Source organism: Festucalex cinctus, chromosome 13 (genome assembly GCF_051991245.1).
Source record: "Festucalex cinctus isolate MCC-2025b chromosome 13, RoL_Fcin_1.0, whole genome shotgun sequence".
NCBI classification, from domain to species: Eukaryota; Metazoa; Chordata; class Actinopteri; order Syngnathiformes; family Syngnathidae; genus Festucalex; species Festucalex cinctus.
In genome coordinates this window covers 7,259,021-7,284,139 of record NC_135423.1, presented here as the reverse complement: position 1 = coordinate 7,284,139, position 25,119 = coordinate 7,259,021, and the positions used below count along the sequence as shown (strand labels likewise).

The 25,119-nt window shown below is 41.1% G+C and overlaps 2 protein-coding genes and 2 long non-coding RNA genes across 4 annotated transcripts in view; 1 reads left to right on the top strand and 3 right to left on the bottom strand.

The window, feature by feature from the left end:
- Window positions 1-1,093: 1,093 nt before the first annotated feature.
- On the bottom strand, window positions 1,094-3,548 carry LOC144033044 (uncharacterized). The gene is made up of 3 exons (XR_013287857.1): window positions 3,488-3,548; window positions 2,596-2,684; window positions 1,094-1,239 (listed from the first exon to the last, which is right to left on the bottom strand). It is a non-coding gene; the product is annotated as an uncharacterized LOC144033044 (long non-coding RNA).
- Window positions 3,549-6,215: 2,667 nt separating this feature from the next.
- Window positions 6,216-8,425, bottom strand: LOC144033371 (uncharacterized). Its single transcript, XR_013287957.1, has 2 exons — window positions 8,123-8,425; window positions 6,216-7,887 (listed from the first exon to the last, which is right to left on the bottom strand). It is a non-coding gene; the product is annotated as an uncharacterized LOC144033371 (long non-coding RNA).
- A 203-nt stretch (window positions 8,426-8,628) lies between these two features.
- On the bottom strand, window positions 8,629-10,828 carry LOC144033542 (uncharacterized). The gene is made up of 3 exons (XM_077541726.1): window positions 10,621-10,828; window positions 9,862-10,476; window positions 8,629-8,862 (listed from the first exon to the last, which is right to left on the bottom strand). Exons 1-3 carry the CDS (start codon window positions 10,702-10,704, stop codon window positions 8,629-8,631), a joined length of 933 nt encoding a protein of 310 aa, XP_077397852.1. The 5' UTR covers window positions 10,705-10,828.
- Window positions 10,829-11,795: 967 nt separating this feature from the next.
- The window catches only part of LOC144033043 (rho guanine nucleotide exchange factor 26-like), a 28,962-nt gene continuing 15,638 nt past the window's right edge, over window positions 11,796-25,119 (top strand). The window contains exons 1-11 of the mRNA XM_077540749.1: window positions 11,796-12,009; window positions 12,572-13,940; window positions 14,245-14,296; window positions 14,416-14,558; window positions 17,864-17,920; window positions 18,046-18,206; window positions 22,533-22,685; window positions 22,801-22,930; window positions 23,378-23,452; window positions 24,505-24,594; window positions 24,684-24,838. Of these exons, the coding sequence (XP_077396875.1) occupies window positions 12,660-13,940; window positions 14,245-14,296; window positions 14,416-14,558; window positions 17,864-17,920; window positions 18,046-18,206; window positions 22,533-22,685; window positions 22,801-22,930; window positions 23,378-23,452; window positions 24,505-24,594; window positions 24,684-24,838 (2,297 nt within the window). The 5' untranslated portion in view covers window positions 11,796-12,009; window positions 12,572-12,659. The remainder of the gene's footprint in view (window positions 12,010-12,571; window positions 13,941-14,244; window positions 14,297-14,415; window positions 14,559-17,863; window positions 17,921-18,045; window positions 18,207-22,532; window positions 22,686-22,800; window positions 22,931-23,377; window positions 23,453-24,504; window positions 24,595-24,683; window positions 24,839-25,119) is intronic.

Genomic DNA, 25,119 nt, shown 5'->3' with positions numbered 1-25,119 from the left:
AAATAAATAAAGTCAGAAAATTGATTAAGGAAAAGGCAGGAAATAAAACCATTTCAAAACAACTACAGTACTTAATACAATGAATGTGAAGTTAAATTGGAGGGGGTGTCAATTGGAATATCCAACTCATTCGGCTGTGCAGGTGTCCCTAATGAAGTGGCCTTCAAGTGTATACCGTCTTTGTGCTGTTCCGTAAATCATACTTTCCACCCCCAGGTGAGTCATGCGCTGCAGGCTAAATTTGCTGTGTGCGCGACTGTGCGTGTATGTTTTTCACAGAAATGGCCCTGGGGACTCCCATCTTAGGCTAAGAACATCCCAAAGGTAGGTCATTATTGCTAATGACATCCAGTATGTCGCAAATGAGCCTGTTAAATCATTTACTGTAAATACTGTATAAAACACATAGGCAAATCGCTGTGGGGAAGAACTCTGCAGGGTGGGGGGTCTGGTTATCATAAATCACACTGAGATGATAAATTATGCAATTGTGATGAAAAGTGAATGCAGACTCATGAGAGGAAGCAATGGCATTTTCCTGTCAAACTGATGCTTGTCGACTGTGTTTTTTCTATTGTATACACCCGTTTTCAGGGTTTGGTCAGTAAACTGAGCCATGATTGGTCGTTACCTACTTCCTCAGCACAGGTGATGTCATCATCAGTCGACAGCAACTAGTATAATTACTTTTTACAAAAGGTACTAATTGTACATGAAAAATGATGTTACCACATTAATTATAGACAAAATATTAACTTTTTACTGCTGAAAATGGCTCAATGAGTCAAGTATTCCCTTAAGCAAATAATAAATAATAGATTTATGGAATAAAAACTATAACATAGCAAAAAGAAAGCCGTCAGAAGAGTTACTTTAGAATGGGTTAATTTGACTTGCAGCATAATAGGATAAGGGTAGGTTTGCAAACAATTATATATGACAGAACAAATATATGAACATAAATATAATTAGGCCAGCAGAAGACGCTTCATCTCCATTTTATGTAATTTTTCTAGATTATCTTAAAAACTTTAAAACTGTTATATTTGTCATAATAGGTCGGAGTTTGAAAAAGCCTGCGATTCACCTTGTGCTTTGTTGTGATGTGGCCCTCTAGTGGCATGTTGATGAAGCTCTACAAATCCTTTTTCAATCCATCAAAAGGTGCTTCCACATCCGTCTCCCCTCCATTTGCACCCGCCAGTGCTGCAAGGCGCCACATACGATGACATCATCGTCCTGCATGGGCAAGACGGCACAGAGAACACACAGGAGGGAGGGGCGAGTCAATCACAGGTCACCTCATGAGTATACTAGCGAGATGCCCCGTAGCCATGACGACGAGCCCGCGTGCCAACGGTGTGAGCGACGGGTGGACGCCCCCGCCTCCCCCGCCTTGGTTCCATGTGCGCATTTTGTGTACATCGAGAGGATGAGCGGGTTCATCACCGCCGACACATTTACGGTCATTAGCTGTTGTTGAGCAACATATGGTCTCATGCATATGTAAATGCAACACAGGCGGGCCGATGGGGGGGCGGGAGACGCGTGGGTGGCAATGGAGGAGAGGGGATGCGAGGATGGCAGTGAGTCAAAGCAGGAGAGAAGTAGTGATCAGGGTTATTATAGTTATTATTATAGTTTTGGAATTTTTCATTTGAGTTAGTTTTCATTTTGAGTATTGTTTTTCTGAATTTAGTTAGTTTTAAGGGTGGTTCTGTTAATTTTTATTGGTTTTCAATCAATGCATCGTTAGTTTAGTTTTAGTTAGTTTCAGTATTAGTTTTAGTTTTTTTTGTTTTTGTTTTTGTTTTTTTGTTGTTGTTTTTTTAAATGTGTATTACTTGTGCACAATATTCAAAAACCACCATGCGAGCGACGTCATCTGAAGGTGCTTTTCTATTGGCCCGCTGCTAGATGACGTCACTTGTATGTGACACATTTTCAATTGTCCTTATTCTAGTTAATATCAAAATAAATCTACTTAAAATCACATTTAAAATCATCCCCCAAAGGCGCGTGCATGAAATTAATTATTTAAAAAAAAGAAGAAAAAAAAATGACATTTGTGCTATAATTCATTTTGTAAACATAAAATGTATTTTATTTCGTTAACAAAATTGCTTCTTTTTTTTTTATTTTTTTTATTTTTATTTTTTTTTCCGTTAGTTTCAGTTAACTAAACTAACCTTGGTTGCATCCGACACCGCTCGGCGCGCACAATTCTCGGGGTTAAACCCCGAGCGGAGCTAAGCAGCTTAGAGACAAAAAGCACCAAGGCTAGTGCAGTAATCCCCACCAAAGATTGATTCCTGTGTACATACAGCAATACTTCAAGTGTTAGGAATGTGAGAACTGGTCCGGTGTCTGATAAAGCGGAAGTAGAGCATAAAGTGAAACGTCTCATCTGTTTTTAGTTGACTTTCAAGATGAACTCTAGTGCACTGGACTTTTGTTTCCGTGTGAACTTGCCACATCTGTGCACCTGCAATAGTCAGCTGGGGTGACTCATCCAGCTCATCATCATCAACATCATCATCATCATCTCTCAGATAGCTATGTTGATCATGTAAACTTGCGCAAGGTAACACTTACTGGAAGTCAGAGGAACCTCGGCTAATGACCCGGCACTTGGCCGTTGCTTGCTTGCTTCAAGATTTTACTCCGCTCCCAGATGAAGTTTACTGTAAAAGGAAACAAATGAAATGAGATTACATGTTGTGTATACATAACTCTGTCTTACAAAAATGTCTGCTAGCTAAATGCTTACACACAATGTCAAATTAATATGACTGCGGTAAGTTTACTGAGCAATTGTAGCCATGTACATTATGTCTGTATATTAAACACCGCCCCATGGTGGCCAAGGTATGCACAACAGAAGTAGCTGCACAACGTGAAATCATGATACACAAACTTTTTTTTTTTTTAACATTCTATTTAATTATATTACTGTTTTTATTTATTATCACAATAGTGTTGTTTTTTCTTATAAAAAAAAAAGAAAGAAAACAAAGCAAAATGTTTTTTGAGTGGTGTTTTATGTGTTGAAACAGATTTATAGCGTTTATTTCATTTCAACTCAAACTACAAGTCCCAAAATGCACTTTTTCTTTGTAATCGTTAGCTAGCTGGCTAGCCTGTCTGCACTTTTAATGACGAGTCCGTTACAAAACAAATTTTAATACCAAACCGTGAACATTTGAAACATACATTGTGAAATAATTCTCTAAATCATGTCTGTTAAAAGCTCACAGATGACACGAGAGCAATTCGCTTTTCGCTAACGTTAGCGTTGCTAGCGTCTCGCTGGTTCGAAGATAATTCGCTACTTCAAAGAATGTTTTGCCAAAATATCTAGTCACTAAAAGACTTATTAAAACAAGAAAGTAGTAATGCTGTATCTTATAGTGGTTGACAAAAGTCCTATAATCACAAACTCGGCTCAATAAGGTAGGAATAACGAAATGAGACGCAAGTTTGTTACCATTTGCTCAATGCCCAGGTGTACTTGCTTCTAATTGGCCACGGTGGCTTACTCTAAAAGAATTTTTTTTTTTAAAGAAAAAAAAAGGTGGAAAAGTACGGAGCCCCTAAAGTGACATGGGAGAAAAAAAAATAAATTAAAAGTTTCTCGTCCGGACAAGAAAGTTTCTCGTCCGGACGAGAAAGTTTCTCGTCCGGACAAGAAACTTTCTCGTCCGGACAAGAAAAGTTTCTCGTCCGGACGAGAAACTTTTCTCGTCCGGACGAGAAACCAGCATACTCGTGTGGGAGACGTTATACTAACTACATTTCAGTTTGTGTTCATGTGTGAAAATGATAGCACAGGACCTAGTCAGGTTCTATTTTCACCTGGGACTTTATTATAAGGACATTGCTGCGTTACTTGCAAGTCGGCACCATTATGTTGTGTCTGAGAGACATTTAAAACGAATTTTGAAGTCGTGTGGTCTGCTGCGGCGCAAGGAATATTCATTTTTGGATCATGTGGTTAATTTTATTCATGGACTTTTACAAACATCTGGGCAGCTCTGCGGATATCGATGGGTGTATACTAAATGCAAGGAGAATGGATTACGCGTAAAAAAAGAACAGGTGCGCCTAATTATTCAAGAACTTGACCCAAGAGGTGTTGCGCTAAGAAGAAGGAGACGGCTCCATCGCCGGAACTATTTCGCAATAGGACCAAATTACATTTGGCACTTTGACTCATACGATAAGCTAAAACCATTTGGAATATGCATTAACGGCTGCATTGACGGATTTTCCCGCAAAATCATATGGATGAATGCGTTCACCACCAACAGTGACCCAAAAATTGTTGGAGGCTACTACATGGAGGCAATCCACAGATTAAGTGGTTGTCCAAGAATTGTCAGAGGAGATCGGGGCACAGAGAATGTTAAAGTCCGAGACTTTCAACGATTTCTCCATCGCAACATTCACGACGGCTCCAGCGTTGAATGCTACATCGAAGGCGCAAGCACAGCTAATCAGCGCATCGAGAGTTGGTGGGGCTTTCTCAGAAGGCAATCAATGGAATTTTACATCTCTCTCTTCACTGATCTGAAGGACCGTGGTTTGTTCGATGGATCATATTTGGATCGAAATCTGATTCAGTTCTGCTTCATGGGCATCATTCAGGTAAGCCATAGTTTTAATGTTCAATTGTCAACATCGGCTCAAAAACAGTAAATATCGTATATAATTGTTAATTGGAATACAATGATAAAGCATGAAAAACGTTTTTTTTTTTTTTTTTTTTTTAAATTATATATTGCATATGTAGTATAGGCAGAGGACAGTATTGGCCGAGCCGCACCGCACATGCCTGCTGTGTAATGAAACGGCACCTGATGCCGGGAACGGGTATCAATATCAGATTATAATAAAATCAGGACATCTGTGATCTACTATTAATAAGTCATAACAACAACAAAAACATAATGTTTACATTTTAGGTGTATAAGGATCCACATACGCAAATGAAGTGAGGTCTCCTCCCCACCCCGGATCCTGCCCAAGTGGCCAATTTATGACTGAGCATTGCATGTGCCGTTCAAAGCGGTTTTCTGTATTAATATCAGATGCAAATACTGTCACTTCAATAAATTTGACTTCATTCCGCAGTTAAAGGGTGCATCGAATGTAGTCACCAATATATTGTAGCCTACTTTTTTTATGCTTTGTTTTCACACTCGTACATGGTCTCCAAGGTGGGGGAAACGAACTCACACCAACTTGCACCGTAGGCAAGTGACGGTAACTACTCCGCCACCCGGAGACCCATATTGTAGCCTACTTGCAGCACACCATTTGTAATTGATCAGTGAGGTCTGGAGCTGTTCATGGTGGTGATGTGTCACTGGCCTCACATTCCTATTTGCTGCTCTTTGATACATTCATGCAATTTGAATGTATCGTCATCAAAAACATTTAACATGATTTATTTCAAGAGAACTAACCAAAACTATGACACACAACCACATGAATATTAAGTTTTTATGTTACTGTCTAACATTGCCTACTATTTTTTTCTTTCCCCCCAGGACGAACTAGATGAGACCATCCATGTGTGGGATGCACACATCATCAGACCATCGAAGAACGAAAGGGTACCCAGTGGTCGGCCACAAATCATGTACATGTTCCCAGAACTCTATTCAAGTTATGACTGCATTTCCTCAGTGGACAGAGCTGATGTACAGTTGTGTTGGAGTCGATGCACATTTCGCCCAGCGGTGCCATGTGACATAGAAATATACAACATCTGCAATATTTTAATGGTGGAGTCACAGATTCACAATCCATCTGATGCCTATGAAGCATTGGATCTGTACCTGCATTTGAGGCGTGAGATAACATCTGCTCTGTAATTTGAGATGGATTTACATTTGAACACTTCTAAAAATGAACGTTTCACAGTCCACCATTGGATACTTACTGCAATTGTAATTTTTCAGATAAATTCTGTAGAAACTCAGATTGTAACTTTGAACGGATTATTCCCATATCCACGCTTATTATAACTTATCAAAAAACGTACATACTTTAGCTCGTGTGTAGATCACAAATGGTACGGCTCAATTTACATTTCAATTTGTTGTATAGCATAAACAGTACGTATAACATTATCATCAATGCTTGGCTTTACATTGATCATATATGGGAAATGAACAAACCCCTAACAAAGTTCAATAAACCAGTCCATGAAAGGAGAAATTGAATCTTTATTCAGAAATACTGTTGCTAGAAACTACTAGCATTTTTAACATATTGTTAGCCTAATAGCATAATTTACTAAGACATTTTTTCAGTAAGAAAAAAAATTACCAATATGTGAATTAATTTGCATTTTGCTTTGTTTGTGCAGTTTCTTTATTATTTAATCCATGATGTACTATAAAGATTGGATTGAGACAATTTGAGACATTTGAAAATGACTTTGGCTTTTATGCTATTAGACTAACACTATGAGGCTTCAGCAAAAACAGCCATGAATAACATATGAAACAATTCACTAGTATACGCCTTTAAGCAGATATTTTTTTAACTAGTTGATGTTGAATCAACTTATCAATTGCCTTAAATGATCGATTAAAAAAAAACAAACACACAAAATGTGCAAATGGTGCTTGGATGAATTGCACATCACCTTTTGTAAAACTTCTACAATCTCTTGAACCTGAGAAAATTGCAAATTACATGCAGCAAAAAACATCAACAGTGACATAACAAAACATTTTTGGTCATATTTGAAATAAACTGTTTCAGTGAAATGCCATAACAATCTTATACAATATGCAGCCCCTGCACTTGCTACAAAATATCCATTGTAAAGCAATCACCAGACAGGACATTGTCAAACTCTTGACGAAACTCGGGGTATGAGCTGTAGGTGCAAGGTAACTCGAGAACTGATCCACATGTGTGTGCTACAGGCCTTCGACTTAAACCACACAGTTGATTAAAAGTCACTTCGATTTTGTCCTTGCACAGCACAGTGGATCCGGTGCAGAAGCGCAAGAATATCTCCAGTTTTCTTTGGTCAATGTTTCTCACATACCTTAGTAGGTGGTTCAGTGATGTCTGCTCTTGTGGACCGAGTGTTTCAGTTGATGGCTTTATCATCAGGGCCACTTTCTTGTTTGTTGGCTTCTTGGACTCATAAAGCTCCATTATGTTGTCTTTTGTTATGAGTAGTGGCATAGCATTGGCAATACTGGAATGGAAACAGTCAATTATGAACTTTGGCTCTTGAAGAAGTGCCTTGTGTGCAATTGTTAGAGTGGCAGCCCGTAAGTTGTCGTGCGAGGGCAGGCAGTGAGATCCCATCCTTGAGAAGATGTCTAGTAAGTCTTCCGTAACTGTTTCATCAATGTCACCCTGAAATGCTTTTTCAAGTGATGCACGCTCATTCTCTGAAAGAAATTTGGCAAATGAAACCATCAAGAGTTCTTCATCCACTGAACTAAGTCCGTGACAGCAGGCAAGGACAAAAGCTGGTGACAGTCTGATTGGTAGGATTTTGTGGTCCAGGTATCCTTTTAACCACACTCTTCCAAGAGCTTGCCATTTCTTTTCACAATAGTCTGCCCTTAGTCTGGGTACTCGTTCATCTTCCCCCTCACACAGTTCCAAGAAATGCTCCCAGAATGCGGAGTATGCCTCTCTAGACACACCGTCGCTGTCTACAGCTTTCTCATTTGTGAACTCCATTTTTAAATTAACATTCAGTATATTTGGTTCCATGAAGACATGAAGGACATCATCCACTATGTTTACACGTCTTAATTTTACAAGGAGCTGTTCTTTAGTGAAATCTGGTGATGTTGCAACGCTCCTTGAGGATACAGGTACAGGTTCATCATTTGGTGTAGAGTACTGCAAGATATTTAAAAAGAAAATTGATAACTGATTAGTTGATTAAAAGGGAACAAAATATTTTTCAACAACTTTAACAATCACTAAAGCTGTATTTACAAACATCTGCTTTAGATGAAAACAGGATTTAAAAGATTATAACGGTCTTTGTAAATTTTATAGAAAAACAATGAATAGGTAAGCATTTTTTTTAGCATCCAGTTGGAACTTAGTTCTAAATCTTAAGCAACAATACCTGCATACTGTTTAACTCAGATGCATTCCATGGGATAGTGGAGTCTTGGTCGTCATCATCGCCACTAATCGGTCCAAATTGTACTTCATCATCCTCAAGCGATGCTTCAATGGCATGGGCAAAAGGTATTTCCAAAATGTCACCAAAGACCTGGACAGCATCTTCATTTGATACAGGGATAAAATGGTCAACCTCAGGTCCATGCCTGTCTGTTAATTGGCCAAGCTCATCGGAAGACGGAGGATGTAGGGCTTCTTCTGTGTCACTCATCTCAAGAGATGCTGGTCTTGATCGGTCCATTAGTTCTCCATAAACACATAGTTATTACCTTGTCTTTTCGATGGATCATCTGACCAGGGATGTGAATTTTTACTAGGGCTGCACAATATATCGAAAAAATATGATATCGCGATATTGGCTCTTGCAATATGCATATCGCAAAGGCATGCAATAAGTTCTTGAGCTTAGGGCTCAATACCACAGCGGTGTCGCAATGTAGATGTTACCTAAATGTCACAACAGGAAAGTAACCTGTGATCAATTTGTTTGTGTTTAAAAATATTGTTCAAGCATTTTGGCAATTTCCATACACTGCATAGACTGTAGACTATTTCATAGTTTACCTGCATTGAGCTACTTGGTGCTGGATCCAAATCAGAGGACCTCTCTGGGTTATCCACTTGATTAATTCTTGTCCTCCTGTGCTGATGTCTCTGACTCCGCTTCCTCAAGGATCGTCTCTGCATAGTCAGTAGAAAATACATAAATGCCATTTTATCATTTTCTGTCGACTGAAAATGACATCACAGACCAATGACCAATCACAGGTCAGCTTCAGAAAACAGGGGAGCTGTAATTGGTCATTAACTGAGCACTGAGTAACTGTGATGGCAAAATGGCCGCCCCCTGAAATGGATAAAAATTAGTAGATTTTACTGCTTAATTTATATTCCAAAAACACAATATTAACCAGAATACCATGTTTAGACTAGTGGAGCTTCATCGAAAATATTATTGTAAAGAATATTTTTGGGTTGACTTCCTCTAATTTCTGTATTTCTATTGAAAAAGTCAAACTTTCATAGATTATAGCTTCAGGGCCCACAACTTAAGTGATTTCAAGTATTTATTTTTTTATTTTTACATTATTAGGGCTTCCAGCTCATAAAACCAATAAAACAGGACATCAAAAAATTAGAATGATGGGAAGAAATCACCATGCATACTTCCCAGTATTTTGCATGGGGGGGAAAAAAAAGATGGATCCATCCATCGATCCATCTTTTTTTCCCCCATACAACACATTGGGAAGTGTGCATGGTAATTCCTTCACATTATTCAAATTTTGACATGTTTTAGTGTTTTATGAGCTGGAAGCCCAAATAATGTAAAAAATAATAATAATAATAAACAAATAAATACTTGAAATCACTTAAGTTGTGGGCCCTGAAGCTATAATCTATGAAAGTTTGATTTTTTCAATGGAATTACAGAAATTATTCAACTTTTTAAGGATATTCTAATTTTCTGACTAACACCTGTATAGTTGTGACCGTACGCAGTGCCTTTGTCAATAAGGAGGAAGATGAGGGTGGTGGGGTTCATTTGAGGTATGCTAATCCACAACAATCTCCGGTCCCAGTTTTCAAACAAGTCATCTTGTTTATGAATGCAATTTCTGCAGTACAGTAGTCTATGTATTTACACCACTCACGTCACAGAATATAAAATAGCATTACCTTCTGTGGCTGCTCGTCTGGGGTCTCGATGTCAGATGATACATCCGAGAGGAGTATTGTTTTTGCCTTGGAGGTCATGTAAACGCGCAGCATTCCCATTTTACGTTCCTCATACAGCTGGCCCACTGTAACGTCAAGGGACACAACATTGTGGCTATAATCACGAACACCGAAGTGAAAGTCTTCAATCGGTCCTTTTGACGAATGTCCATTTGGAAAAAACAATCCTTTTCCTGTCTCCAGCATCTCAGCCATGGTCACCGATTTGTCAACTGCCAAGTGCCGTGTTCCACCTCCACCTCTTGCTCTTATTTGATGAAAAGAGCCGTTCTGAAAGTGTAGCCATCCCATCTCAACTCGCCGGGTGACTTTGGCTGCACTTTTATTTCCAGCACCGCGTGCTCCTCCTCGGTCGACAGCATTTTCCCGTTCAATACCAAGCCTTTCTCTGATGTTCTGCATGAGCGCAGATTTAGCAGTCTGAATTCCTCCCGAACGTTCGTTCGTCACGGTTCTCCGACGACAAAATGCTCTGATAGCAAGTCGGTCTCCATATCTCGTGACATACTGTCCCAACTCATCATCCGTCATAACACATATGACGTTAATGTCGATCTGTAATTAGAAATGCCAACTTAAAATATGCGAAGCATTTGAGGCTAGCATGAGGCTACAATAACAAAAGCAAGTAAAGACGCAAATTAAGCGTGCAGCATATGGGGTCTATTCATGTGACAAAAAGTTAACAATCATCCTTACCTTTTCTTCTTTTAGTTGGTCGATGACACTATTCGGTATATTCCTTGTTCTAAGGAAAGATTCAAAGTCCTCTTCTGCTGACATTGAGTCTGCACTGGAAGCAAGTTGAACAGTGGTCTACCGTTCGCCGCCACAAGCTAGCTCTCCTAGTTCCCGCTCGCAGGTGATGTTTCTCGTCCGGACGAGAAACTTTTCTTGTCCGGACGAGAAACTTTTCTTGTCCGGACGAGAAACTTTTCTTGTCCGGACGAGAAAGTTTCTCGTCCGAACGAGAAAGTTTCTTGTCCGGACGAGAAAGTTTCTCGTCCGGACGAGAAACATTTAATTTATTTTTTTTTCTCCCATGTCACTTTAGGGGCTCCGTAGAAAAGGGCTTTTTAAACAAACTGAAAAACTGAAAAGTAACATCGACTATAGACATTACCCGCGACCCTTGTGAGGAATAAGCGGTCAAGAAAATGGATGGATGGATGGATGGATGGACGGACGGACAGACGGATGGATTTATTTATTTTGAATGTGTAGCTTTTTCATACTCCGCTCAGCCATAAGTGCTATATGTCCAGTACCACTGTACTTTACTGAAGTGCAACATTTGTTTCAGTGCTGCATGTTGCAACTCGGGATAATTTTTTTATATATTTGTCTTTGATACAGATGTTTGTTTTAAAGAGTTGTTCAATGTATAAATAAATAAATAAGTCAATAATTTTTTATTTTTTTTAAGAAGCATGTTGCAACTGCATAAATAGCCACACGGTGGCGGACTGTAGCTACAAGAGCAACAGCGCTCGCATTCACTTCCAGCAGGTGACGTTAGGTAAAATAAAATTTTTTATTGATAATCTCCCACATCGTGGTTGTGTAATTAAATAAATTACTATAATTATTAATAAGTTTAATTCTTAACATATTGTATTATTCTGATCTAGACGTGTATTTTGAATTTGAAAGTAAACATGTTAAAAATAATAATAACAAAAGTATTTATTTTTGTTTGAAGTGTAAAAGCACTAAACGTCTCATCGCCAGATTGTTCTGCTTTCGACTCGTGAGAGGGTCGATACTGCCCACTTGGGGGTCCGCATGAGAACCGGACGAGCAGTGTCCCCTTTCTGCTCTTATCCCCGCCCCCTGGCGCAGAGAGACCCCCCCCCCCATCCCGTCCAACCCGCCTCACCTCAGTCAGCAGCGCCCTTTGCCGCGCACTGTACTCTACTCCTCTGTGCTCAATCCACGCTGTTTCACCTCCAAATCCGCTTTCACGCACTTTTTACGTGTGTGGGTTCCCAATACGATGTTGGATTAAAGTCCTCGGAATTCAGGAGGGGGATTGGGAGAACATGGTCGACCTGCGGCACGTCAACTGACTGCACGTTTCTGCTTCAGGTGAATATGAAACTTTCAAATAAATGACAGCACTTGAGTTTACTTCTGAGGTGTTGAAGGACAAGTATTGCATGTTCTCATTTGTTTTGGTACAAGTATAAGAAATGGGGTTGGAGTTTAGAGTAGAACTAATCGTTAACATACTGCTTATTATTGACTCCATGTACCTGCTTGAAGGAGGTTATACTCATAAAACTTTGCACATTGGACCTTGTGGCCTTGTTTTGTTGCTTGGCACCATTTTTATCAATAAACACAATTCTCATGCTTAAAGTAATGTACTGTAATGCAATACTGGCACCCCACTGTCAGGAGACTAACCTCAAAAACATAATGATGTAGCCTACTCGTGTGTAATATTGAGGGACAACTGTTTACAGTTTACAATTTCTATTTTGAGGACATTTCACTTAACCAAAGAGCTTACCAAAGTCTTCTAAATGCATGCTGTTGCCAAGTTGAAAACACTAGATTCGATTGGTTTTAGTTGTCGGTTAATGAGTGAACTATAGGAAACTGGACACGGCCGATTGAACTGCAATTCTTCTTTGTTTGCCCAAAGGGTTGAGATCAGCTCTCAGCAGGGCGGCGGTGTTTGCACTGCGGCCTTCCGGCTGTGACGCAGATCGGGAAGAGGACACCCGTGGACCATGGATATCGGCAATGATGTGGACTTGTCCAACAACAACAACATCATGCCTCTGTGGAAGCGGCGTACGGACAACCACAGAAGCCCGCCGGACTCGAGGAAGCCGCGGCCACGTAGCTGCCACGGCAACGGCGTCGGGGCGACAGACTTCTCAGCGGAGGGCGAGTGCGCGTTCACCTTAAGCCAGCCGGCTGAGAAACTGGTGGTTACATCTCAGGGCAAGAACATGGCGGTGCTCAAGCACGTTTTGCACAAACCTTCCAAAAAGTCCCGAGTTGTTCGGAGTATCAGTATTGGGCACATCTCCAACGGACGCTTCTCCTTGTCGAAGTTCAAGTTCGACGGAGGCCGATCGGCCTCGATGGGCGACAAAGCGAGTCGTGGAGAGTACAACGCGGTAAATCACAGCAACGGACGGACCGTTTGGCCTGACAAGTGTGTCCGCTCTCCTCAAGCTCTCATTTCTAGTGTGCTGAGTCTCAACTTGCCAAAGGAGAAGACCCCATCTTATCATAACCTACCCGAAACGGTTCAACACACTCCGAACAACCTTGAACTGTCCTTCTCGTCCCCGTCAAGCCCGTATCCCGCTGCTCGACGGACCCCTTCCCACAGCTCCACCTCGAGCATCCCCTCCCTGTCCTCCCTCACCTCCTCGGACCCCCCGACACCGCGCTCCTCATCGCCGACCGACATCCGGCCGCCCCTCCCGGGACAATCGTCGCCCTCGCCCGCCGTCTCGCAAGACGCCAGGCATGCTTCTTCTTCCCCCTCTCCTTCCCTTTCCCCGTGTATCTCCCCCCCTCCCGCTATCGTCCTCAGCACCCACAGCCCCGCCGCCCTGAAGATGGGCACCCAGCAGCTCATCCCGAAGGGCTTAGCTTCGGGTAGTCGCCAGAGCAAGACCCCCGCGTCCGGGCCACAAGGCCAAGGGTTGTCGGGGTTGCTTGGTTTGGATGCTCCCAAGCGAGCCTTAAAAACCCTCAGCATGGTGGAAACGGGGGCCTACTTTTCCACGGGAGCGGCGCACGGCGACGGGACGGACGGGGAAAACGAAAGCCCGGGGACGCTGAGGAGGGGGCTGAGGAGTACGTCCTACCGGAGGGCCGTTGTCACCGGGGTCGATCTGGAGGCGCAGGCGCTTGCCCAGGCTGCCGTGAAGGGATTAGATAGCGGTAATAAAACTCAGCCAGCAGGCCGTCCGTGCGCTGTAAAGCCCACCAGCCCGGGGGCATCCAAGCCTGACAGTCCTACAACTCCTACTGGCACGAGAAAAAGCAAGGTAAGCTGAGCTAGTCCTATAAAGATAACAGAATCATTAAGATAACAGGATCTTGCATGTTCCTCAAAGTAGACATGAAGTATCAGGGTGAAAAAAAAGTTCATGTACTTACTCCAGAAATCAGAACAAAGCCTTACAAGGGCATCTATTATTTGATGGTTGGAAGACATGATGTAATGCTAGACACATACACACAAAGTGGCTCTGTTAGTGGACAATGGCAGAGGTCAGCACAGTTCAGAGGCAGGTGCCACAGTTTGCGGTGCACATGCACAATCCCACATGTGTCGTCTCCCGTTTTCAGATTCCTGACAAGAAGAACATTCTGACCCCTCAACGCACCTTTGACAGCGAAGGTGAGAGCAGGCATCCGGTATCACATTTCACTCACAGGCCGGCCGGTGTTGTCATTGTCGATCCTTTTTGTTTTCAAACACTCATTCTTTCTTCTTGAAAAAAAAAAAATGTCTTTCAGAGGAGGAACTGTACCAGAACTATCAGGAAAAGGCGTTACATAACGATTCGGATGAGGATGCCGATTCCAGAGAAGCTCCAGCCGATAACAGCATCGTGTTACAATACAGACCGATCCGGACGTCCTGGAGCCAGCTTACTGTGGTTAGACATTTACACACACTCCATTTTACGGACACGTTGACTTAGTACAGTGGTCTGCAACCTGTGACTGGAGCCACATGTGGCTCTTTAGTCCCTTGCCCGTGGCTCCCTCTGGATATATCTATCTATTAAAAATAAATAAATAAATAAAAATAGAAATTATGTTTTTGTATGTATTAATTTTTTTTAGAAAAAAAATAAATGAATTAAAAATGAACAATATTCAAAAAAAATTTCAAGTTGTTAGAAAAAGAAAGATGAACCGTAGAGGGAAAAGTTTTAAAAGCTACCGAAAAATAAAAAAAAGTGACCATAAAATCTCCTAAAAGTTAAAGTAGAAATTTACCTTAACATGTCCACGAAATTGCCAAAAATGTCATAGAATTGAATGTTAATGGCAAAAAAGAAAACGTTCAAAAAGTAACTATTAAAATGTCCAAAAACAAAAGAAGAAATACTGAAAATTACCATAAAATGTCTACAAAATTGCCGCCCCAAAAAAAGTCAGAAAATTGTTTTGTTTTAAAAAGGCACAAAATAAAATGTTTTTAAAAAAGTAACCATAAAGTGTCTAAAAACAAAAGAAATCCCCAAAATTACCACAAAATGTCCACAAAATTGCCCCAAAAAAAAAAAAGTCAGAAAATTGATTGAGGAAAAGGCAAAAGTAAACATAAAATGTCCAAAAAGAAAGAATGAAGAAAATTACCATGGAATGTCAAACGTAGCCATAAAATGCGGTGTTAAAGGTGTTGATTTTAACACAATTCCTTTGTAAACACTGAAAATAAAAAATCTCATCTCATCCTTTAACATTGGAATACAAAAAAATGGTGAGCTGAGTATGACAGTACCATGGCTAAGGAGCTAACAAAATAATTGACACTAAGTACCTGACTAACAGACCAAATTACTAACGAGCTGACTACAAATGGGACCATAACAAAGGGATATTCCATGGATACTGCATCTCAACAAAAAACAATATTGCCCACAAAATAACCTGATTCTATTAAAGTCGACCTTTTCACCACTCGCTCACAAAGAATTGATCTTAAGACTACTTAACATCCCCCTCGCCCGCCCCTCCATTCTCATCCTGTCTCTTTAGCTGAATACAGTATACAGTACTCGGAATGTGCACATTCTCAAGAATGCCGTCATATCCAGTTGGGCGAGTGTCGCTCAGCCAAGAGTTGCAGGCGCACTTCGTCAAGAACAGGGAGGCAGTCAGTCAGCCAGACCTCTTTTGGGAGCACCGCATCGTCTCATGCCAGTGCACACTGGCGAGCTCCTCTCATTTTGTCAGACTGAAGCTATGCATAAAATGTTGCCTTGAGAGGGACGTGCGGCCGGTCGCCACGGTTGCATAATTGCACTTAGAAATTGGGAATGGAGGGAATGTACTCGAGGAAGAGATGAGCGAGTTTTGTTTATGCCTGGGCATCCTCATTGGCTTGTTTACTCGGTGAGACGTGATAAAACGTGAAAGTGACCAGATTAAAAGGACAACAATAACATCCTGTACTGATGTGAAATGATTGTACTGTACCCGACATCATCACCAGTCTGTAAAATTCGGCTGTAATTGTTTGCGTTTGGGACACGAGAGTTATTTTAGAATTTCGAAGAAGGTGTAATGTTGTCGCTGTCTTCTGATGATACGAAACTCGAAAGAAGCCGAGAACCAGAATTACCAGTTGCATCTCAGCTAAATGGAACAGTTAAACATCATAGAGTTTGAACAGGACTGATTCATTTTATCTTAATTATTTATAATTGTTGAGATGAGAGAATCTGTTTTGTTTTTTGTTTTTTTACTCCGGTGTGCAGTCAGTGGAGATCGACATCATGTCTGTGTTCTGTAGACAGTAAAACATTAACAAATTAACAGCTACTGAATACACTTCTTACAGCTGAATAGTGCAAGACTCGATTAGACAGTCACTTCCACGCAGTCAGCCATATTTTTAAGGATCTATTAATCAGTTATTAATTCCATTTCATACTCCAAAAAAATGACAAGAAATATGGCAACGAACATCATAAACTGGAAGACGTGTCAAATTAATTTCACAGTGATTATGGGCTTAAGTGTCCACCAAAATGTTTTTACCAATCACACATTTATAGGCAAAACAACAAAGTTCTACTAATTACCTTGACTATATATCTCACATTAGCTGTTTTTCCACATACAAGCCCGGGAACTTTGAGTTCTGGGTAAATGGAGTTCTTGGTTGTAAAAGTTCAGCAGGGAATTTAGAATTGTGTTTCCACAGCTTCACAGTAGTCTTAGAGTTCTCGGTTAAGTTTGATTGAGCCCAGCCGACGTAAAAACAACGCCCCCAAATTTGACCAATCAGCCGTGGTCATTGCAGCCCGCCCCCCTCAAAGTTCCTGCCTGGCTCAGCAAGACCCTTCTGCTGAGATACTACTTCGATGTCCCCTGGGGAATTTATGAAAAATTCGTAAAGTGAATTTTACCAAGGTAAACTGAAAAGTTGTCCAAAAGTCCCAGTGGTGGGAAAATGCCTATTCTTACAAATTCAAGCACGAATGGTGGCTGCTGTACACTTGAAAATCCGCGTCATTTGTACAGCATAAAACAAACACTTTAAATAAGGCCAATTATATTGTGCGGAGAAGCCTCGAGAGGTATTTACTAGTTTGTTTATCCCCAGTTGGGCCTTAGGCCAGATACTAGAGATGAAGCAGTATCACTTCCTGGTGTCTTTCCAGGAGCCGTCTTGGAGCTTGGCCATTAAGGGAGTTTGTTTTTTTTGGCATGTTTTAATTTGAAGTAGACGGGCTTACTGGTGAAATAATGCACAACTCAAGTCTCTGGTGGGCTTTTAATTCAGGCTTAACTTCTTACTGACAAAGACGCTGGCAGAATCAGTCACTCTGGCTTCACAGTTCACACCCAGTCCACTCCAAAAGATCACTTTGGTTTCGATCATATTCAAACACATTTTGCATTTGCCTTCCATACTTACAGTCAATGATCCTCAATGAGCACAAGGGCAGGCGGCTATTTGTTACTTTTGATGTCAGCGCATCACCCGTCGCCACGGGCGTTCTCATGCAATGAAGATGTCCCGTTTCCACAACAACTTTGTTGCGCCCCCCCCCCCTCTCTCTTCACGCAGAGCGCGGTATGTTAAGTGCTCCGGTCATTGTACGCTTGGGACAACAGACGCAATAGCAGCACACACTTGCGATAAAATGCGGCGGAGAACCCCCTGTGAAGCGAGTTTGATGCCACAACGTGTTTCGCTGACTGAAATGTTTTCTCCCCCAAGGTGAAGAAAAGCGGTCTGTTTGATCGCATGAGTCAGGAAGAACGCAAAAGACAAGAGGTATTGATTATGTTTGATACTTACTTTGGCGCCTTTGATACACATTCATCACTTCCGCAATACTTTTTGCCCTTACGCTAGATTTGCGACACTGTCATGACGAATAAAGCCGAATTCCTCCTCAGGCCGTCTTCGAGGTGATCTCCTCCGAGCACTCGTACCTCCACAGTCTGGAGATCCTGATCCGCATGTTCAAGAACTCGCCGGAGCTCAGCGAGGCCATGACCAAGACGGAACATCACCACCTCTTCTCCAACATCACAGACGTGTGCGAGGCCAGCAAAAAGTAAGAGATACAAAACGGCCACCTTATAATGTTTTGGTCGACTATAATTAGACTACAATAACAAAAGTGATGGTTTTTTTTTGTTTTGTTTTTTTTGGCTACTCCTGTGCGCCTCGTAAAAGGTTTGTGGTATTTTGCTTTCGGCAAATGTGCCGGATAATTCCGCATTTAATAGCACTTCAACACTTGGGAGAACGTGCTCACTTCCGTGTGAGGCGTGTGGATAAACACCAGCACATTTGCCTTCTTTCTACACCTGGCTTGTTTTGTAGCTTGATGGTGGTCTCTGCTGACCAGTACAAAAGAGATTCTGAGATTAAAAGGCAAATTAAGGTCAAAGTGTATTTTTATTGTTGTTCTATCAACCCTCTGACTGCATCTGTCTGTCATGATTTCAAAACTAACCAGCTATTTGACTGGATTTGACTCTGAACAGAATTGGCGCAGTATTTGGGATCGAAGACGTCTTTTTCTTGCCAATTATGTCAGCAAACTCCCAGTTAAATGAACGAAGGCGGTTTTCGTTTTACGCACGAGATACGTCATTACCATCACCTGACCAGGATAATGGCATTCACCACGGTACGTTCGAAATCTGATACTGTACTTAATCGGTTTAAAATAAGATGCCAGAGATATTTGCACTTTTATTCTTTGTCCACAATGCCTAATCCAATACTGGAAAATGATTAACAAGTGTTGTATCGCCATAACGACGTTTATGGACTGGAAGCAACAGCCTTCCAAGCCCAAATGGAAGAACGAGTGAAACTATTCTTCCCCAAGCCACACTGGAAGTGTTTTAAAATTGACGCTTACAAGTGATACAAGAGACACAATGAGCAGAGAGCAGCGCGTCCATTCAGATTCCTGGCGCCTGAATTTGTTTGCCCTGGATGTGGCTTAAATTTTGTTATACTCTTACCAGGGTTTTCTCACACCCATTCCTGACAGTGATACGATAAACATTTTTTTTTGTCTCTAATGTCATTCATAAAAAAAATAGTTGTGTAGGTGGGAGGGTTGGAGCTTTTACGGGAAACTCCAATTCTTTTTTTTTTTTTTTTTTATGAGTTAATTTTAACTGTAACAGAGCCATTGTAGTCATTCAGGGAGTAAGATTATACAACAACATTCACGTACAATTTAGCAAATTTCCTGTATATTCACATTCATTTGTACAAATTGTGGGTGCACTCTTTTCATCAGACATTAAATGCTATGCAAAATAACAATTCCAATGTACGAGCCATGTAAATTTTATTGTTGGCTGTTTCCAGTGTCATTTTCAATCATTATTTTCAAGCATCATTCAGTCCTACCCTTTAACCGGGAGTTTTTGCACCTAAACTAAATAAAGTTGGTCATGATTTATCATTTCCCCCGTGGGGCTTTCATAATCCGTGTGAAAATATTATACATTTTATGAATTAGTCTTACATTTATTTAAAATCTATTTTTTACCACGTGCGCATTACGCTAATTCACTTAAATGCATAACGCACATGCGCAAATTCCTTCAACCTGTTGAGACTTGCTGTGACCTCTTGTACATTTCACTCCACACACCTCATTCTGCAATACCCGCCACACCTACACATTGGGCAGCTAAGATATACAAATGGCCCAAAGCAACAGTCAAACAAGGGAGAAATAGTCGGAATTCGGGTGTACTATGTGAATGAAAGCGGGGTGAAACGTCCATCGCGCCTGCAGGCGTCTTGTGACGTTGTCAGTGCGTAATGTGACAGCTGGTGGGAGGGTTTTACACGCAGGTGTGTGACTGATTGTATTTCAATGGCCGCCTCGGGTTATGAGAAAGCTCATTTACTAGCATTCCGTGTACATGATCATTATTGAGAGGATGTCAGCAAATAGTGGAATTGTAGTCATATATGATGTCAAGTGAAATTGACGTTCATAAAAGAATGGGGAACGGCAGAGAAACTGAGGCAGACTTGATGGACCTAATAGGTTGGCGCAGTATAAACACAAAACGTTATGGCGCAATCATGTCAGATTCGACCAAACTGGGTGGAAATTCTGATAATCTGAAATCATCTGAGACTGAGAGACTGTTCATGTGTTCCAGTAGATGCTGATGTTTTGGTTAGCAACAAAGTTGGAAATTACTGGTATACTAGGTTAAAGGTAGACATTGTAAATTCAGCCTTACAGGGGCATTCATAATTTGTTTAGTACAATTTACTTTTCTGGATTGAAATGTTTTTTGTTTTTTTTAGGGGTGTCAAAATCCATATCGAGTTAATTTAACGTTCCTTTAACACCATTAATTTATTTAACACTCGATTAATGCCCGCCCCTTGCACTGTTTGTCATCAATGTCCAACATTAAACGCGTTCCATCTACTGGCAGAAAAAATGAACTCAACACAAATCAATGTCTCTTTTTTTTTTTTTTTTTTTTTTTTTTTTTTTTACAGTACAGTACATCTTTTTAACTTTAACTTCAAATAGCTTTATTAACTATTGAGAAATTTAAAATATACCATCATATTTGTATTACTTTTATGTTAACTAGAGCAACAAAAACCGTGAGGAAACAAAAAAAAATATTGTCCATTTTATCTAATTGTACATTTTACATTTTATTTTATTGTACATTTAGAACATGTATAAAAATGTAATAATTAACTCTTAGTTAATTATTGAAGTCATGTGATTAATTTGGATTAAAAAATGTAATCGACTGACGTGACAAACCTAGTTTTTTTATTTTTATAATTTTTTTTACGTCGTTTGTAAACATATCCCAAATCCAAACGCCTTAGCCATAGTAGCGTCACCCTCCGCATTCCATCACGACAACAACATGAAGCCACAGGAGTCGGGTCAGTGAGTTTTGTTCCCAGTGGGAGCCCGCATCCTTGACCCGTTAGGACCGAGAAAAGATGTTTTGGATAACTCACGCAGCCTTTGATCCAGTGTAGACGTGTCCTCAATAGGATGGGGGGGGGGGTTCCTAAAATGCATCGCCTCCTATAGATAGACATTCTGTGTGTTGTTTACATGTGCACAATCGGGTGCACCGCTGGTCAAGGTTGGTTCCTGTTTGGCACCTTCGCATGACATGCTATGGCCCCTTTTTTGTTTCATGCTGTTAAGCAGACCATCTGCTGCTCCTCAGGAAGAGGAAAAGCTGCTGTTGTTGGACCGTGTCTCTATTTTAAGAGGTGTGGAGTTCCTCTTCTGTGATCTTCCAGGAGAAAGGTGTTGGGGATGTTTCCTGCCTCGCTGACTCCTGCATCTGTCATGTCCTGCATATTCCCTTTACGCCTCGAGCTCATGCCCCCCTTCCACTGGATCGTACCGACTCACACTTCTGTTTACACAGATGCCGTACTGCCAAGATCCCAAAGCATGCTGGACTAATAGCACATGGATAAACTACTTCTGTCCTCAATACCCGGGTCACGACGAATTACCGAGAGTCTATCCCAGATGTGGTACCCCGGCTTTGGTACACGCTGGACTGTTCTCCAGACAATTACAGGCACCTGTCCCACTTCCACATGTGCAAGTTTTTCCAAACCTATACTTTTTTTCATCTGAGAAATGGGGGAGCTGTTTGGGTGACCCATCAGGCTTCTTCCCGTTGCATCTCAGAATTGAGAATCTCAGAATTGTTCATTCAGCAGTCTTACCGATTCAGCATATCATCATCATTGTTTTTTTTTTTTTCTTTTTCTTTTTTTAAATGTGTGTATGTGCACATTTGTGTGCGTGTGCGCGCGCGCACGGGTGTGAATTCGTGTGAATTTGTGCTCATTAGTATATTTTAGCTCGTTAGTATAAAAATCCGATTACCCTTTACCTTAACCGGATACTTCAGAGTCTCGCCAGAGTTGTGAAGGAGACCAGAGGAAAGGTCAAAGGAAAGAAAGATGAACCAAAGTGAAATCCAGCACCAACTAACCACCACCTGCCACCCACATGGTTACAGAACCAGAGTCTTACACCAACCCCAAAAACCTCTAAATTCCAACAGAGTAGGGAGATATCAAGAGACCAGAGGAAAAACTAAAGAAAGGAAGGAGGGAAAGATAGATGAAGCAGTATGGTTCTGCTGTTAGCAACAAGCAGAGATGGATAACCATCAGGACAACAGCTTAGCATTCCCAGCCATTGTTGTTGATTGATTGGGTGGGGGGCACTGCTGGGGTGTTGGTCAACATTCTATTGCACACAAGCACCATCCTGCCTCGGGTGCGACCCCCCCCAAAGGCGGAATATTTGCAAGATGACTTCATCTTGTTTCCATTCCGTTTCTTCACAAAAAAGGGGCTAACCATGTCTCGTCTTTAGGTTCTTTAAACAATTGGAGGAGAAACACCAGCACAACGTTGTGATCGACAGCATCAGCGACATCGTTTGCAAGCACGCCGAATCCAACTTCGACCCTTACGTGACGTACTGCTCCAACGAGGTCTACCAGCAGCGAACCCTGCAGAGGCTGTTGTGAGTATTTTCGCTTTATCTCCTGCGGGCTTTCGCGCAGAATGTACGACTCTCGCACTTTGACCTTGGCGGTTTTAAAGAACGCTACTTTTTCTTCCTCCTCCGCATGGGCCAGATCCAAGAATCCGGTTTTTAAGGAGGTGCTGAGCAGGATCGAGGGCCACCCTGACTGCAGGAACCTCCCCATGATCTCCTTCCTCATCCTGCCCATGCAGAGGGTCACGCGCTTGCCCTTGCTCATGGACGTGAGTGTGCCTGAGCTTTGGAATGGCCAGACTTTGGCTCTTACGTAACATGTTTCATTTTTAGTGTGGCATAGCAAACAGCATGCAGGGTGTGGGCTTCGACTCACAAACTTTCAGTTCAGGTGACTTTACGACGTCATGGTCCGATCTACCGTATCTCTTACTATGTTTGTTCTTCAGTTTCTATTATTCTCCCTTTTCCTTTCTCGTGCTCCACTTCGACCCCTTTTCTGCTTCAATATGTTGTGAGTTTCTCCCAAGAGCCTCTGGGGTTTAGTCCACACGGAGGCCTCTGGATTCTGAGAAAATTTGGTTTCACTTCATTTTCTTCCCACAGCTGCTCTTGCGCTATCAAGCAGTGATAAGGCGCTGTGTGCTTTTATAAACGCAATGACCTGATCCCGTTTTTTGTTTTGTTTTTGCCTGTGCGCGCAATGCCACCTGCAGACAATTTGCCAGAAGACTCCGAAAGACTCGGCGCAGTATGAAGAATGTAAGAAGGCTTTACATGCCGTCAGCAAGGTCAGTGAGTGAACAGTGGATAACATTGCATTTATGTCACATCACTCACACTATTCACTGAAACTATAAGAGTGGGAAAATCCACAAAGGCTCAAGTGATCGGAAATTGGGCCTAATCACGTCATTTTCAGCTGATCCAAATCGAGGGGAAAACATCGTGTTTTTATATACATCGGTGTACGTGTTTTGTGCATAAAGAGAACAAGTAAAAAGTACATTCTCCACTGTGCAATTTAAATCAAGTCATGTTGGGATAGTTTTGTTAATTATTTGAAAATTGATAAATGAATACATCAAAATAAAGTCAAATTGAATACAAAATTGCATTTGAAAAAACAACTGAACTACCGTACGTTAAATGTGTTGAATGTATTACAGTATTATTATTACGCTGCATAAATACCGTCGTGGAAAAACGAGTTCAGAACATGCACACAGAATTTCCTCAATTCCATTGAAAATATTTCAATAATGTTATTTCTAAAAACTGAAATCTTAATAAATACTTAAATAGAGATGGGTGTACCAATCAATTCATTGATTATGTTTATTGTAAAGTTAAAAAAAAAAGGGGGGGGGGGTGGATCATCGGACAGGAGTTCAGAATATTCACAGAGAAACTCCTCATTACAGATTATTTTAATAAACAATTTATTTTTGCTCGTTTTAGAAATTTTTTTTATAGATATGGGCATAATAGTCGACTATTATAATTATCTCAGCTATCCAACTCCTATCCAACCTTCTTCTCCTCAATAAAACACTGGCATTGAAACAGAAGTTCAAAACATACTGAGGAACTGCTACATAAATAAATGTAAAATTTATATATATTTTTTTAATTACATGTTAAGGAGATTTTGTACAATTATTAATGTTTGCTTAATGCCTGGTGATAAAATTGTATTGCACTTTAATAAATACACAAATGTGCTAGCCTTCCACAAAAATCAGTTCATTTTTTGTATTCTGTATCTTAAAAAAAAAAAAAAAAAACGATGAAAACAATCTTCTCTTGTGAACAATTTATTTAACTGTGTCTGTATGTGCAGGTGGTGAGAAAATGCAACGAGGGCGCGCGCACAATGGAGAGAACCGAGATGATGTACACCATCAACTCCCAGTTAGACTTTAAGATCAAGGTAGGTTCGCTTCCTCGTGACCTCATATTAAATATTGAAGATGTTTTCACATTCCTGTGACTAACCGGAGGTCTTGTCTCACCTCGCAGCCTTTCCCGCTGGTTTCGTCATCGCGGTGGATGGTGAAGCGAGGCGAGCTGACGGCCTTCGTGGAGGACAACGGCATCTTCCTCAAGCGGACGTCGCGGCAACAAGTCTACTTCTTCCTCTTCAACGATGTCCTCATCGTCACCCGGAAGAAGAGGTAAGCAAAGTGCGGGGTGCGCATGGTGCCAACTTCTGTTGAACATAACTCACCTGCTTGAAATGTTAAAGGGCATAAAGATTAAAACATTTGGTGCCCGATGTGGCATAACTGTTTATAATGTATGGCGGCGTATTAGGGTCATGTAAAAATATGTATTTTTTTAGAGGGCGAGGGCAATACGCCGAGATAAAAACGTCACAAATTTGCCTCTTTCTAAAGTGGCAAATTTATGAGAAAAAAATGGTCAATTTGTGAGTTCAGAAAGTGGCAAATTTGCC